At 36.1% G+C, this 17,905-nt stretch overlaps 1 protein-coding gene and 1 pseudogene across 2 annotated transcripts; both read right to left on the bottom strand.

The window, feature by feature from the left end:
- Positions 1-220: 220 nt before the first annotated feature.
- LOC143541842 (anthocyanidin 3-O-glucosyltransferase 2-like) lies at positions 221-17,668 on the bottom strand. 2 transcript variants are annotated; one of them, XM_077034553.1, is made up of 2 exons: positions 16,865-17,668; positions 221-928 (listed from the first exon to the last, which is right to left on the bottom strand). In XM_077034553.1, exons 1-2 carry the CDS (start codon positions 17,659-17,661, stop codon positions 451-453), a joined length of 1,275 nt encoding a protein of 424 aa, XP_076890668.1. In that variant the 5' UTR covers positions 17,662-17,668; the 3' UTR covers positions 221-450. The 2 variants fall into 2 exon arrangements, with proteins under 2 accessions (XP_076890668.1, XP_076890667.1); XM_077034552.1 differs by lacking the exon at positions 221-928 and having other exon boundaries at positions 16,096-17,668.
- On the bottom strand, positions 14,148-15,731 carry LOC143541824 (anthocyanidin 3-O-glucosyltransferase 2-like; annotated as a pseudogene).
- Positions 17,669-17,905: the final 237 nt, after the last annotated feature.

Consider the following 17,905-nt stretch of genomic DNA (forward strand, 5'->3'; position numbering starts at 1 on the left):
ATAAACTTGAAAAGTTTCACCCATGAAGACTAGGAAACTTTGGTGACATTGTAAACTAAATGGAGAGTGTTTGGTTTAGTGATAGGCACAATCTTTTGATCGCGGTGACTAGCATCAATGCCACCTTTTGTTCCATTTTAACTTATGATTGTTAAAGACTAGACTGCCGCAAGCAAACCGGTACATCTAATCGTATATGTGTTGCAAGTTCTTATATCTTTATTTTGGTTATTAAGACTGATTATTACTAATGATATCTTTATCTCATTTATACTCCAAATTGCAAGCAGCTGGCCTAACTAGGCTTGATTTTCATGTCTTTCATCCCTCTAGCAATACCACCATCAATTGTCAAATTCAGACCGAAATAAAAGATTTAAGATAAAAAAAATTGGGTGGATATAAATGTATACTAGAATTACTTACCAACTTGTACGCGGTCATTCAAACTTAAGCTAAAATATGGGTGGATATAATGAATCTAGAAATTGGAAATACATGCAACAAATTGTTGTCTAAAGTCATGGTCCCCATCTTGGTTGAGATTTTTGTTTCAATGTTGAAAAGAAAAACCAGGAAACCATTTAGCTGTCGGTGACTGTTGGGACACGGAACCACAAGCTCTCCAGTATCGAGTTCCACCTGCGGTGGGAGACGAACCCCTCCCACTGCTTCATGGGCCAACAACGACACTTGTGGAGCCCATCCAATCATTTTCCCTATGGTGCGCTTGAGAAACCCATCGGGCAATAGCACTCTTAGGTCATTAAAGGATTGCACAAGAGCAGGAGTTAGGCGTAGATACCACACAAACCGATGGCCACTTCGTTCTAAACCGAGCACTATCTCCTTCACTTGGACTTCATTAAAACTTCCCGCACTCCCAAAACAAAAAACCACTACTGACAATAGTTGACCGTCCAACCAGCTAATTAATTACATCCTGGTCATCAGCTTTTCCAGCCACCCCGTCTAGATTGAGTACAGGCCCACCAGATACACATGTGGGAAGTTGGCATCCAGAAACGCCTTCATAGCGTGTGTTTCCAACTCCACGAACGTATTAACAATGACCCCTTTAGCCTTTCTCAAATCCCGGAAAAGAACAAACCAAAACATCTTGCCCGTCTTGTGTTTGGTACCCCGCTGGAAAAGCCATTATCGGCACCTGATTAACAAAACTCTGAGCAACTATCTCACTGTCCGAGTTACCAACCAGCTGATCAATAGCATCTTGGTTCTTATCCACACATAGTGTCTCCATATACAAGTTAAAGCCAAGAAAGGCAGCATTAGAAGTGTAAAACACGTATGTGGGAACATTAAACTCATCAGCCACATCTATCATGCCGGTGCAGAATACAACAACGACAAACCCAACGAGCCTACTCGAACCAGGTTCTCATCTACGATGTTAGAATATCGTCTTTGCATTTACTCTTGATGAGTTCATACAAGGAAGTCAAGAAGGCTTTGGGGTCTATATATCTTTAATTGCGTTTGAACTTGAGGGAGTTCAATGAATCATATGCATTCGATGGTGCTTTTAGACAACGACTCGATGAAAGCCAAGACATGGCAAGGAGGGTTTATGAGAAGTGTTTTCACCGGTAATCGGAAATATTGAATGGTAAACGAAAAAATATTGAATGGTAATCGGAATGTTTGCTGTTGTATTTGTTGTGCTTACTTTACAAAGGGAACAATTACAATAAATAGAAAAAAAAAAACATTAAACTAAGAATGGAAATAATATAATAATTATAATGCAAATCCTTTGATTGAGATATGTTGCAACCTGGGCTGTCCATTAATTGTAATAATCTTTCAAGAAAGTAAAGAATGTAAATATTGATCCTTTTTTCATTTTTCTAACACTCCCCCTTAAATTGAGTAGCGGGGTTTCCAATACTCAACTTGTCAAGACAATTGCTGAATATTCTTCCATTGACGGCCTTTGTTAATATACATGCCAGTTGGTCTCCTGATCGAACAAAAGGTAGCTCTATGATATTCGCTTCAAGTTTTTCTTTGATGATGTGTCTATCAACCTCCACATGTTTTGTACGATCGTGTTGAACAGGTTTTCAGAAATTTGTATTGCAGCTTTATTGTCATACATGATCCTACAGGCTTCGGTTTTGGGAAACCGATTTCCGTCAACTGTCGTCGTACCCATAGAACCTCTGTCGGACCCTGTGATATTCCTCTAAGTTCGGCTTCGGCGCTAGATAGTGCTACTTCCATCTGTTTTTTGCTTCTCCATGTAACCAGATTTCCTCCAACCAGAGTGAAACATCCTGATGATGATCTTCTATCATCTTTATCTCCTGTCCAGTCTGCATCAGTATAAAGTTGGACTTTCAGGTGTTTATTTGGTCTAAAGAGAACTCCATGGCCTACTGTTCCTTTGAGATATCTAATAATTCGTACTACTGCCTCCATGTGGGAACCTTGAGGTTGATGCATGAATTTGCTGATGACTCCAACTGCATATGCAATATCTAGAAGAGTATGTGCGAGGTAGATCAATTTACCTACCATGCGCTGATATCTTTATTTGTTCGTCACTTTTGCTTCCTCTTCAATACGGAGTTCATGGTCGACCCTTATCGGGGTGTCAACCGGTTTGAAATCAATTATCCCAGGCTCAGCTAAAAGGTTAAGAATGTATTTCTTTTGACATACAAAGATCCCTTGTTTAGACCTTAGTACCTCAATTTCAAGAAAGTACTTAAGTCTTCCTAAGTCCTTCATTTCAAATTTTGTGAACATGCTTGTCTTCAAGTTTCTCATTTCTTCTTCATCGTTTCCTGTAATGATCACGTCATCAACATATATAATTAAACAAGTCATAAGTTTACCTCTTCATTTAAGAAACAACGTGTGATCGGAATTGCTTTGTTAGTATCCGTATTTCTTCATTGCTAGAGTGAATCGGTCAAACCAAGCTCGAGGAGATTGTTTAAGCCCGTAGAGTGATTTCACTTTTTTCTTCTTGAAATTACGTGTGAACCCGGGTGGAGCTTCCATATACACTTCTTCTTCTATTTTTCCGTGCAAGAAGGCGTTCTTAACATCAAATTGATGAAGAGACCATCCTTAATTTGTGGCGATCGAGAAAAGCACTCGGATTGTGTTAAACTTAGCTATTGGGGAAAATGTTTCTGAGTAGTTGACCCTGTATGTCTGAGTGTAGCCTTTAGCAACTAACCGGGCTTTATATCTTTCAATTATCCTATCTTGTTTGTTTAATTATAAAGACCCAACGACATCCCACTGGTTTCTTTTGTGGAGGAAGATCACATGTCTCCCATGTGTTGTTTTTCATTAATGCATTAATTTCTGTCTCTGTTGCATCCTTCCAATTCTTTTATTCTAAAGCTTGTTCCATAGAAGTTGGAAGTTGTTCAGTGTATAGAGAAGAAGTAAAGGCATTGGCTTCTTTGGACAGGTTCCCTTGAACAATGTTCGCGATGGGATACCTTGATTATTTAGACTGTTTTTCTGGAGAATATCGTTTTGCTGGAATTCCTCTATTGGATCTTGGTGGTAGAACATATCTAACATTAGTTTCTTCTTGTATTGGTTCTTCTTGTTCTACCTACACTATTTGTTTTACTTATATCTCAGTCACACATATCAATATTTTGAGTTTTATAATTTTCAATAGATACTTCATCTGCTATATTTTTAGATGTTTGAGTGTTACTTGCCTAAGTTGTTAGGTTGGGAAGATTTTGGTGTAGAACATTGATTGCTGTTCCACTAGGTTGTTGTGAAATATATATCTAACTCATCTTGGATACTATGACTTACTTCTTAGGATGATGAAGACCATTTAAGGACCCATATTAGCAAACTCAATGTACCATGCTCCTTCTCCTCCCGACCACTATTTTCGAAGGTATAAAAGAACTCGGTTTCGAGGAAGTCACAATTCATGGTAGTGTACATATTACGGGTTTTTTGGTTGTAGCAGCGGTAGCCTTTTTTATTGATATCATAGCCTACAAAGACACACTTTTCAGCACATGGGTCGAGTTTGTGTCGATTGATTTTTGGTATGTGGACAAAGATTGAGCATCCAAATATTCGTGGTTGTCATGTAAGGGTGGGTGGAAGTTTGGTAAATTCTGAAAGAGCTTGAAGAGGTGTTTTTAGGTCAAGGGTTTTGGTTGGCAGCCGGTTGATAAGATACGTAGCAGTTGCGAGAGCTTCAGGCCAGAAGCACTTAGGAACTTGAGAATCAATTAATAGGGCACAAGTTATTTCTAAAAGAATGCGGTTTTTCCATTCGACGGTGCCATTCTGTTCGGGAGTGTGAGAGAGCACGACGTTTGGTGAATTATTCCTTTCGTTTGGCAAAGTTGTTTCATTAAATCATTTATGTATCTAAGCATAAAACATAATGAATTTATCAAGAACTTCAGATTTTTGTTTTAGAAAATAAATCCACATCATACGAGTGCAATCGTCAACAAAGAGTACGAAAAAATGAAAATTTTGTCCTCCAACAACTTTTTCCGGTCCCCATACATCCGAATGGATAAGGGAAAAAAACGATTTAACTTTTGTGTTATTAGGTTTAAAGGTATGTCTATGGCTCTTGACCAAGACACACGTTTCACAACTTATTTTTTCATTTAAAGGAAATAGTTTTGGAAATAAAAGATGTAAATAATCAATAGATGGGTGTCCTAATCTCCTATGCTATAACCAGGCTTCTCTATTGATAGATTCATGAGCCAACATCACAGTATCATGCTGAGTCGCTTCGTCAACACTGTATAGCCCGTTACGTTCAGTGCCACGTCGGGTGCATTAAAACTGAGCAGTTTAAATTTTTTTTGTCACATGACTGATAGATAAAAGTTTATATGACAAAGACTGGACATAAAGGCAGTATGAAAGTTTTAAGGTGGATGATATTTCAATAGTTCCTCCAGCCTTTACGGGAACCATTCCACCATTAGTGGTTTTTATGTAATTAATTTTAGGTTTAGAATTTGAAATTAAATCAGAAAATTCAAAAGTATTGTGTCGGTAGCACCACAGTCAAAAATCCATGATTTATTTAATTTTTCACACGTTTCAACCATGTTAACTTTCTCCCACAATTTGATTTGGGTTCTTTTAAAAAATCAGAATTTTTGGGTCCTTTATTTTAACGACCCTAAAACTTTGGTCAGTGTCGAAACTACTATGTTCTTTAAGGTGTATTTTGGAATTTAAAGATTCCTCTAGGGGTTTATTCAATTGTTTTAAAACTAAAGGATTAACAAAATTAGGGTTGCAAATAAGAGGGGCTGAAAATAATTTCTCAACCCTGTTACCTATGTCGCCTCCCTTATGTTCAGAGTTTTCTCCTACAGCTGATGATATGCCATCAAATCTGTCACCTCCAATGACATTGTCTTGGTCGTTGGTAGCTTCTGAGTTCAGAGTCTTCTGATGTTTGCTGTTGTATTTGTTGTGCTTTCTTTACAAAGGGAACAATTACAATGAATAGAAAAAAAAAACATTAAACTAAGAATGGAAATAATATAATAATTATAATGCAAATCCTTTGATTGAGATATGTTGCAACGGCTCTACTTCTGGGCTGTCCATTAGTTGTAAGAATCTTCCAAGAAAATAAAGAATGTAAATATTGATCCTTCTTTCATTTTTCTAACAATAGGAACTTTTACGGAGAGTCTTTGATCGCTGGACATTATATAACGCAAGCTCTGCTATTGATTATTGATGCCTGGTTTGATTCAATCAAAATATGTAGACTAAATGGAGTCTTATGTCACTGGTATCATTTTGGGCACCCTATAATGTTAAATTATGTTTTGCAACGGGTTAGATTAAATATTTCATTAATATAGAAATGGTCATTGTCAAGATATGAATATGGGTGTGTATTTTCCCAAGTTATTATCAAAATAATATGTTTATTAATCTCTTCTAATATTCTAACACGTGTTTGGAAAATCAACACGCGTGTACCTATAAGTTATATCTTTTGTCTTTGACATGTTTGGTTTCTTAGCACCGGACGCCGTTGACTTTTTGAACAGGTTCAGCTGATCGCGCATAGTAATTAATTTATTGGCCCCTAACAACCGAAACTTTCTTTTTAAGTGGGACTAATGAGTTTGCTATCTAAAATTGGGTAGCGGCGCAGTTTTTTGCTTGTTTGCTTATCATCTCATTGTAACTTTGGATGTTTTTTTATTATATATACATGAATCAAATATTCAAATTATTAAAAAAATAATAATAATAAATTAATATATTAATAGAACTTACACAATTGTAATTTGTAAGTTATGTAAAACCAAGTATTTGAACAAATTAGTTTATTTTTTTATATGTATTAAATAGATCTTTATATGTAAGAAATTACTTTAAAAATATGAACCAGTGATAAAAAAAATAATAAATGATTTAGATTTCTTTTCATATAAAGATATGCATTTTCTTGACTGTTTTGGTATAGAGAAAGAAACCGCAACTTTAGATTTCTCAAATCTTGCTCTCCTTAGCCTAAATTTTTATGGGGTATTTTCAATTCTCTTTGTTATTAATTACTTCGAATAGCAATTTAACTTTCAATGTTCATACTACACACATCAATTATTTATAAAATTAAATAAATAAAAAGAGTATACGCTTCTATTAGAATATAATGCTTTTTTACCTTTCACCTAAATCATGAATGTCATACAAACATTTATTGTTAAAGTGATTACTCAACTTTGTTCAAAATGTTCATACGACACATGTCAGTTGGCACCGCATGTATTTATTGCTCAACTAAATTATTTTATTTATAAATATCCATAGAGCATAATAGCATATTCATCTCGTCATCAAGACTTTCAGTAAACAAAGCTAGAATGCGATCTCTCACCGCTTTCTTGGTTTTGCTCTCACTTCTTTTGGTAAAAAAAATTTCACATTTTGCTAGTGTTCGTCTTGAAAGGCATACAATAGTTATATTAATTAAATTAATCTAATTTATGTTTTGTATTTGGTTTTTTTATGATTAGATTGCAAGTGTTTCTGATGCGAGAACTGAACCGGAAGAATATTGGAGAAGCGTAATGAAAGATGAGCCTATGCCAAAGACGATTCAAGATTCCTTGAAACTAAATTCAGTTGGATCAAAAAACAAAGATAATGATAAACAATTTGCTAGAGGCTTTGACACACAACCTAATCTCAAGATGTTTACAAGAGATTTTAAACCAAAACCTAATCTCATGAATTACGGAAACCCTCATAAAAACTAGAGTTCAACCACCTAATGTAAAACTATCTATAATAAATGAGAATAATGTTTGGGTTATGTTCTCATCAAACATATGTGTGAATTGAAGAATAATAACATAAATTTAAGCTACAGATTAATTAGTTGATCCTTTTTTGGTGTTCGATACTGAAATAAATGAAGAAAGTTACCACACACTATCACACAAACACACACACGTACACACAGGGAAAATCTAACGCACAAATGAAATTAACGTGCTAATTGTGAGAATCAAGTATAGTACTTATACATTCAAGTAGAGTAATTATGTAATTACATCATAAAGTAATTATGTATTTACTTTATGATGTAATTACATAATTACTCTACTTTTGTATATAATTACTCTACTTGATTCTCACAATTAACACGTTAATCTCATTTGTATTGGATTCAAACCTTATGCATAGATAAAAGATCTAATACAATAATCTCTTATCATACATTACGTATGCGACACCCTTACACCCATGATTTCAAAAAACACGCCATTTCAATATTGTAATTATTTCAATTTGTTTCCATCCCAATTAACCGTTACGGTCATTCAACCATCGTCACTGACTCCATTGCAGACTTCACTTTAGTTGAATTGAAAATTTGAAAATTGATTTCAACCGAAAGCTTAATGCGCTCCAAATTTGTTCATCTGATGAAATCGATGACTAACTAGATGGTCGATTAATGATTTCTTGATGATTACGAGATTATATGAAGTAAATTCAACATTCAATTTCATGTTATAAATAGTTTAATTTCATATCTAAACCTTTGTTCTAAACTTCTAAACTTTTTGTTCTGAACTTCTTAACATTTTATTCTAAAGTTCTTAGATTTTTGTTTTGAACTTCTAAACTTTTTGCTATGAACTTCTAACATTTTTAATCTGAACTTCTTAGCTTTTTGTTATGAAGTACTTGGATTTTTGTTCTGAACTTCTAAACTTCAACATTTAAAGGTGTTCTTTTTGGTCAGAACGTTTAAATGTACATAGAGTCTTCAATTTTGTTCAGAATGTTTAAACAAAATATTTTGAACCCTGATCAGAGCTTAATTGAGTGTATTATTTTGCAACTTCATTATCGATTGATGAATCTAAATCCTTCTACACATCAATTCGATTAATTAAATCATCATTTTTATATCAATTTTGAAGATTCTTGATGTTCAATGACGTTCTATTTTGATTTTTCTTTTTGAATTTAGAGATTTCATACTTTAAGCTCTGATTAAGGTTTAGAAATTGGATGAGATAGAGCAATGAGTTCAGAATTTGGATCAGAAAGGATTTGTAATCGGTGAATTTGATCATGAACTAGTCTGGGTTATTTACTGAAGTAGATGTCATGATCTAATCAAAAACAAGTATTTATAAAACTTAAATACCTATAACTAGTATGGGTAAGTAAGGTCGTCTCCACAGGGAATCAGTGGAAAGTGCAAGTAAAGTTCATAATTATTAATTATTATACTAAAGTGGACAGAAGATGTCAAGCGGTTTAGAAAAGGTTGATTTATAAGAACACACGATTATAACTTAAAGGTTGTAAACAATTATGGGAAAACAATTCACTTCAGGTTCAGGCAATGTGATGACCGACTTATCATAGATTCATAGGAATTAATTGCGCAGTAAATACTAAACATAACAGTTGGGTTGTGAGGAAAAACGATACCCTAACCGAATTGTTGACACAACTGAACTCTGGTTTACCCAATTACCAGTTTAAAATATGAAAATCAATTATAAGCAATGACTAACGATTATTGGTTCAATGACATAAGTGCAAACCCTACATATGATGAACACAACCATAAAAGTGATGCAAAGTTTGATAATCAAAATCATAAACTGTTTAAACAATCAATTCTAATGTAAAACAAGATTAAAGGCATTCAATCAAGTTCATAATCATTCAAAACATAGAATCTAATCAAAGTTAGTTTACACAAAACCCTAGCCTAAAGTGAATACAATGGTTTAGCATGACATCGTCATCACGAAGAATTCACTTATCTGATGAGATGACGAAAGCAAGCGATGAACTGACAAACCGGAGGCTTCGGGATGGTGGAAAATCGTCCTAGGGCTTGTACTTGGTTGCTGGAATGAAGGTTATCTCGAATGGGGGCTGAAAACTCAATATATTAAAGTTAGGTTTAATTTTCCCGTCTAGGAGGACTTTAGCGCGGCGCTAAAGTCCAGGGGTGAGACCTTAGCGCCGCGCTAAGGTCTACTTTCCTGATTTGAGACTTTAGAGTAGCTCTAAGGTCCCTTAGCGCCGCGCTAAAGGTGTCTGACACATCCTCTTTATTTTTCTTCTTTTATTTTGCATAGGAAAGCGTGCCAATCATCACAAGTCTTCTACATCTTCGTTCCAAGCCCGTAATTCATCCCTATAAGCGTCCTTAACGTCAAGTATCCTGAAACATATAAACACGCTTGAAGTACCAAAGTTCACATAATGTTTAAACTAAAAGTAAACAAATAATATAATAATATACATGACTTTTACCCGACTATCATTTACGAAACTGCCACCGCGTGTTTTGTAATCCAACCCTATGGAAGATCGCGTACGTAATGTACAACAAATCCAACCACCCGACCCGAACCAGGTTGATCTATCACGTCAGGCACAATATTTCTAACATATTTGCAATGATTGTTGATGAACTCATAGAAGAACATGACTAAGGCTTTCATGTCCAGATTTGGTGGTGTTTGATCTTGAAGGAGTTTAATGAATCGTATGCGTTCGAGGGTGTTTTTAGCCAATGATTCAATGTAGGTGGTGAGAGCTAAGATGTGATAAAGATAGTTTATTAGAAGAACATTAATTGAGAGGCTTTGGTAGCGATTTACAAATACTTTCTCCATCTCGTTGGGGGCATTACGTAACCAACCCTTGGTGCGGGGATGAACACGAGCTCCGCAACTTTAGCCGATAATGGCTTTTTTCTTTTTTCCTGATCCGAGTTATAAATAACTAAATAAGAGCAACTGACTAGCAGCACTTGGACTATGGTGGTCATTTGGATCACTGTATAGTACACAACAAAATGTTTAATATGTTGTCTTCATCTTCCAACTTTTGTTACTTTTGTCATTTTCAATATACTTATTAAATTTAACTATTGCATTATCTTGTACTGTTTTGGTTGAGAAAGAAAATCCCCAACTTCATGTTGCACAAATCATCTTTCACGACGGCGCCAGACGGAAAGGTTCATTATCTTATAGAATATAAATATGCATTATCTTGTAGAGGAGTTCTTGCAGTTGGGACATTAACTCTTTCATCTCGGACGGCACCGGACGGTAAGGTGCTTTGGCGATGGGTTGTGCTCCTGGTATTACTTCTATCTAAAATTCTACTCATCGTTCCCGTGGTAACCCTAGAAGGTCCTCTAGGAACACTTCTGGATAGCCACATGCTACAGGAACATCTTTCACTTCTTTCGTCTTAGCTGTAACTTTGACAATATACGCCAGGTAGGCACTGCACCATCGCCTTAACAAACCTTCGGCTTTTATCATCGAAATTACATTAAGCGTTGAACTTTCCTTTTATTATCTTCTTAGCAAGTTCGCTTATGGAGTTAACTGTTTCAGCCATACAACATGTATTGACTCATTCTAGTTGGCATATATCCATTTCATTCATGTTGCTTCCACTTGAATCTCCCAGTTTGGGCTGCATCTGATGCTTCAGCGAACGTTGTTAGCATTGTAGTGCAAAACAATTGAGCAACTCCCTTAGTGTACATGAATACAGGCTCCAAGTGTGATCCTTTTTCATTACTTCCTAAAGTCAAAGTCCTACTGCTTTTGTATATTGCTTTGTCACACCTTCTTCAAAAAGATGTCTGGTTGGCACGTGTCTTACCACAGCGTCCAATACGACCTCCTCGTGCTTGTCCCTTTGTATCAGTCATCTATCTTATCTCTAAGGGAACACTAACTTTTTCCTACTAGGAATTATTTAGCACATGATTCGTAAGGTAAGTAGTTAATGACAGTGGCCAAGTGTAATTAACTCTTTACATTACTCCTCAAGTTCTACGTACTTCCCTTTATGATTTCACTTGTGCTAGTTTTTACTTCTCAAGTAATCATGTAAACATACATATAACCTACATTCTTATCCCTAGAAATTAAGCTAGCATACACATTCTTTTCCTAGCAATTAAGCTAGCATACAAACATTCTTTCTTTAGCAATTAAGCTAACATCATATATTCTTCCACTTTCATTTAACATGAATGTACATATATTTCTAAATATTTACATGAACTTAATCATGCAACTTACCATTACCGAGCTTGCTTGAGCGACACGTGGCTTTCTTGAACTGGCATCTTCTTTCTTTTCTTCATTAAGTCTCATTCTCTGTTCTAGTCTAAGCATGTAGATGCTTAATTCTCTCGAACTAATGCTCTAATACCAACTTGTAAGTCCCCGGTCCCGGTGCCCTACTTTACGTTGGATTTACTCATAAACACAATTCTAAATATCATAGTAACTTTCGCGGAAATAATAAAAGTCAACCATTCATTACAAAACATTCAAATCTTGTCTTTAAAACATAACATAAAATATCTTATAAAGACATCATGATAATTATTCTTCAGATGTCAGTCTCTTCAGATCATGTCATGTGTCTCCCTCAAGCCAACTACTTTAATCTATTCACATGTGTGCATACTATAAGTCAGCTACGTTGAGTGAGTTCTAGTTAATCAGACAACATACAATACATTCACATACTTACATATATACGTATCTGAAGATACATATAACATACTTAGCTTGTTTCCTTTATTTCATACTTACTTACATACATACTTTCATTCCTCCTTTCATGCTTTCCTCATTACATAAATATTTATATGTTTTGAAGAGCATTCCGCCCTATAACCTTCGCAAATACTATTAGGGTATGTTCCCTACATTCACAGATATTATTAGGGTTTGTTCCCTACATTCGCAGATATTATTAGGGTATGTGTCTTTCTTTCCATACAACCATACTATACATTTCTTATATTCATACTTAAAAACTTTCATACATACTGTCAATATATTATTTAACATAAATATATCATTCATACATCATATATAGAAAAATCACATCTTCTAATGATCATCTTCCCTGGTGATACATGCAACATCCGAATATCGTTCACCTGCCGACAAGTATTCATTCATAACTTCAATAACTATCACATAAATCATATATGGCATACACTTACCACTTAAGGTAAGAGTATTAACTAATCACATCGAGTATGCACACAGCTCTGAAAACATAACAAGGAAATTGGACTAGAAACTCACCAGTAAACGATTCCTTTCTGAATTTACGGTTATGCCCTTCTTGAGCTGTGCACGACTAACTGTGTATCAATTAATCACTTAACTATTCCTAATAATATCATATTTCTAAGTCAGTTCCCGTTTTAAACGCTACCTTTCATTATTAATTAATTACTTATCTTTAACTCATTTATCATATAAGTCCATTTACGTACGTGTACACTGTTTATCTTTCGTTTATTTGGAAATTCAATCTAGCGTATAAGTCCTTACTAGCGTATAAGTCATCCCAACGTATAAGTCCTTCTAGCGCATAAGTCATGCATATAAGGCATACATATACATACACGGTATATATACATATACGTTACATTCACATATACGGCATACATACATACATACTATCTCAAATTTTGTTTTCATGAACACTCCGTAAAATTTAAGACCGATCTGACGGTTAGATCTCCAATAATCGTCGTGTTTTTGTGGGTTATTTTCTAAAAACGGAAATTTGTTAAAGAATGTGTTTGGAGACTAGGATGGGTATAAATGAGATGGTGGCTACATTTATAGGAAGAGGGTAGGGTCTCATGATTAACTTTTCATCTAATGACACTTATTCTCCACATACTTTAGATAATTACATTTATCTTCCATATTTCATTTAAACCCCGATTCATTTACATATTAAACGAAATTTGGGATGTTAGATTAACACACAAAGAAAGAATGAGATCTCTCTCCGCTTTATTGGTTCTGTTTTCACTTCTTTTGGTATTAATTCATATTTTGTTAGTATTTGTGTTGAAAAACTTACATTAGTTAAATTAATGGAATTGATCCAATTTCCATTTCTATATATGGTTTCCCTTTTGATGATTAGATTGCAAGTGTTTATGATGCAAGAACAGATGCCGAAGAATATTGGAGAATTGAAGTGTGATGAAAGATGAGCCTATGCCAAAGACGATTCAAGATTCCTTGAGACAAATTCAATTGGATCAAAAAACGAAGATGATAAGAAGAATCAATTCGCTAGAGGCTTTGACAGATAACCTAATCTTAAAATGTTCACAAGAGACTTTGATTCAAAACCTAATATCATATCATACAATAACCCTCCTAAGAACTAGAGTTCAACCACCAAATGTAAAACCACCTATAATAATTGCGAATAAAGTTTGGGTTATGGTTTCACCAAACATATGAAAATTTGAGTTTGGCTTATAGCAATTTAGGATAAATGACCTTTTAAAAAATTTGTAAGTCTAGATATTATTGAATTCAGTTGTTATTTAGCATCCCAACCTCATATAAGTTCTAGTGGTGTAATAATTCGATAGCAGTAGTAGTAAAACGTGTAATTATGCTTTTATCTAGGAATATCATTAATAAAAGGGTTTTCTATGGACACCAAACACCCCCTCTATCCGCCCCGTATATGGCTATACGGGGCCTATACGCCCTTATAGCCCTATACGGTGTGTCCCTAATACCCATAAAGGGATTTTAACTTCGAAGTTATATAGTGTTACTCTTGATTTCGTGAACAAGATATACAACTGAAGCATACGATGAACTGCCCTTAGCTGTTGTTTCCCTGCTCAGTATACTTCTCTCTTTCACTTTGGCTCTAACTTTGCTATCCTCCATTACTTGCTTTATCCCCCTCTCTATCTCATATGACGAGACGATGACTATATCTTATAATCCAATTTCAAGTTAACCGCCAATCCTAACTCCGCCACTATTTGAAATGCATTCAATTGTTGCTTAGCATACATTGGTCATGTTTACATCAAACCACAAGCTCTCTAGTATCGAATTTCATCCACAATGGAAGACAAACCCTCCCACTGCCTCATGGGCCAACAACAAGACATGTGGGGCCCATCCAATAACTCCACCTATTCCCGAGGTATGCTCCAGCCCATTGGGCAAAACCCCTTCATAATTGTCAAAAAGCCCTTCCGATGATTGGTCTAGTGAAGGAGGTCGACATAGGGACCACACAAATCTATGACCACTTTGTTCTAAGCCGCATGCGATCTCCTTTATTTTGACCTTATCAAAATTTTCCATATTCCCAAAACACAGCACCACCACCGAGGATGCTAGTTGACCGTCCAACCACCTAATCACATCCATGTTGTTAGCTTTTCCTGCCACCCCGTCTAGAGTGAGCACGGGTCCCACTGGATACATGGTTGGGAAGTTGGTGTCAGGAAACGGCTTGATGGCGTGTGTTTCCAACTCCAACAACGTATTAACCATGATCCTTATAAGCCTTTCTCAATTCTCGAAAATAATTGACCATAGCATCCAACCCCTCCTCTATCTGGTGCACCGCTTGAACAATCTTCATTAGCACCGGCTTAACAAAACATGGAACAACTATCTCGCCTTCTGACTTAATCACTTCAATAACATCATGGTTCTGTTCCACGCATAGCGTCTCGATATACAAATTAAAGCCAAGAAAATCATAAGTAGAAGGGAATACCACATATATGGGAAGATCAAGTTCATGAGCCACATCTATCATTATCATTCCTGTGCATATCATCATCATTATCGTACTCAGTAAATCCCACCCATAGCAAAGCTATGGTAGGGTCATGAGGATGGTAAGATGTAAACAACCTTACATCTACCCTGTAGGAATAGAGAGGTTGCTTCCGGTGAGACCCCGACTCGATAAATTCATAAAAAGGAAGCTTGTGCATATTATATTAAGGACAAACCCAACGATCCGATCCGACCCGAACCATTTTGATTCATCATGTCAGCCATAATATTTCTAACATATTTGCAATGAATTTTGACAAATTCATAGAAGGAAGCCACAAACGCTTTGGAGTCGAGTTTTGGTGGTGTTTCATCTTGAGGGACTTGAGTGAATCGAATGCGTTCGATAGTATTTTTAGCCGATGATTCGATGTAGGTGGTGAGAGCACAAATGGAGTAAGGAGGACTTGTGATAACAACGTTTACTGAGAGTCTTTGATCGCGATTCACGAGTACTTTTGCCATCTCAATGATGGACATTATATGCCCAATCCCTGGTGCAGGGATGAACACAAAGCCTGCGATTGTGTTTGCCATTAACGGTTGGTGTCAAGCTGTTGCCTTTTGTTTGTTATGTTTGATCCCCTATAAATAAGATAGATTTGTAGTGGACATTGGTTCCCAAAATGTTTATGACCAAAAAAACCAATGGGTTGATGTTGATTTTTGTTGTTTGGATTGTAGTACTAACCTTATCACACCATGGTACCTTTCTTTCACATAATCACATGTGCTGTAATGACCTTTGTTTAAAAAACATGTTTAGTTGTTTAAGAAAGTAATTGGAATTGGAACTAGAATTCAAATTTTATCTTGGTATGCTCTTAGAACACTCAAACAAACAACATTTTATCTAGCAGTACAATCTGTTTTAAGGCAACAATAGATTGATGGCTTGCAATATTTAGTTATACACACTATCAGTTTAATAAAATGCTTTAGTAATTCAGATAAACTGATGCTTTTTAGCTTATCTTCAACCTTCTAAGAATATAACTAGTAGTAGCTCATACAAAATCCGGAGTCATATGTTACTCATGATTTCCTTGACAAGGTAGCCAACCGAAGCATACGACGAACCGCCCTCAGCCATTGTAGCCCTACTCAGTTTGCTCATCTCTATCACTTTTGCTCTCACCTTGTTATCCTCCATTACTCGCTTTATACCTCTCTCTATCTCCTCGGCCGTGACAATAACAGTATTGGCACTGGGATTAAACATGTCGATTTTATAATTCAATTTCAAGTCAACCGCCAATCCCAGCTCTACTACCATTTCAAATGCATTCAATTTTTGCTCAGCATACATAGGCCATGTAGCTGTTGGGACACCGAACCATATGCTCTCCAGTATCGAATTCCACCCGCAGTGGGAGACGAACCCTCCCACTGCTTGATGGGCCAACAACGACACTTGTGGGGCCCATCCAATCACTTTTCCTACTCCCATGGTACGCTCCAGGAATCCGTCAGGCAACACCCCATCATAATTATCATCGAGCCCTTTCGATGACTTTTCTAGTGAAGGAGCTCGGCGTAGGGACCACACAAATCGGTGACCACTTTGTTCTAAACCACGAGCTATCTCCTTCACTTGGACCTCATTAAAAATTCCCATACTCTCAAAACACAAAACCACAACTGACGATGGTGGTTGACCGTCCAACCACCTAATCACATCCATGTCGTCAGCTTTTCCTGCCACCCCGTCTAGATTGAGTATGGGTCCCACGGGATACTCAGGTGGGAAGTTGGTGTCAGGAAACGACTTGATTGCGTGTGTTTCCAACTCCAAGAATGTATTAACCATGACCCCTTTAACCTTTCTCAAATCCCGAAAAGAACAAACCAAAAAGTCCAAACCGTCTTGTGTTTGGTACTCCGTTGGAAAAGCCTTCATCGGCACTGGATTAACAAAACTCAGTACAATTAACTCATGTAACTCGCCTTCCGAGTTACTAACCAGCTGATCAATAACATCTTGGTTCTTATCCACACATAGTGTCTCCAAATACAAGTTAAAGCCAAGAAAGGCAGCATTAGAAGTGTAAAACACGTATGTCGGAACATTAAACTCATCAGCCACATCTATCATGCTAGCGAAGAATACATCAACGACAAACCCAACGAGCCTAGTCGAACCAGGTTGATTTATCATGTCAGCCACGATATTTCGTACATTTTGGCAATTACCCTTGAAGAGTTCATAGAAGGAAGACAAGAAGGCATTGGGGTCTATCTTTAATGGTGTTTGCACTTGAGGGAGTTCAATGAATCGTATGCGTTCGATAGGGTTTTTAGCCAATGATTCGATGTAGGCCGTGAAAGCTGAGATAGGGATAGGAGGGTTTATGAGAAGAACGTTTACGGAAAGTCTTTGATCGCGGTTCACGAGTAGTTTCGCCATCTCAATGGTGGACATTACATGACCAACCGCTGGTGCAGGGATGAACACAAGCTTTGCCATTGATGGTTGGTTTGATTCAATCAAATTATGTAAACTAAATGGAGTCTTTATAAGTCATTTTGGACACCATGTTATGTTAGTATTTCATTAATAAAATTCCTTTATTGTCAAGATATGAATGTTGGTATTAATTGTTATATGCTTTGTGTATATACCCGAGTTATTATCAAAGTAATATGCATTAAAAACTGCATTCATAATTTTTATGTTCATACTACACCATTATTTATAAAATTAAAGTTTT

The sequence above is a fragment of the Bidens hawaiensis genome, unplaced genomic scaffold (assembly GCF_021521415.1).
Source record: "Bidens hawaiensis isolate Kalapana, Puna unplaced genomic scaffold, B.hawaiensis_p1.1 tig00012650_1, whole genome shotgun sequence".
NCBI lineage: Eukaryota > Viridiplantae > Streptophyta > Magnoliopsida > Asterales > Asteraceae > Bidens > Bidens hawaiensis.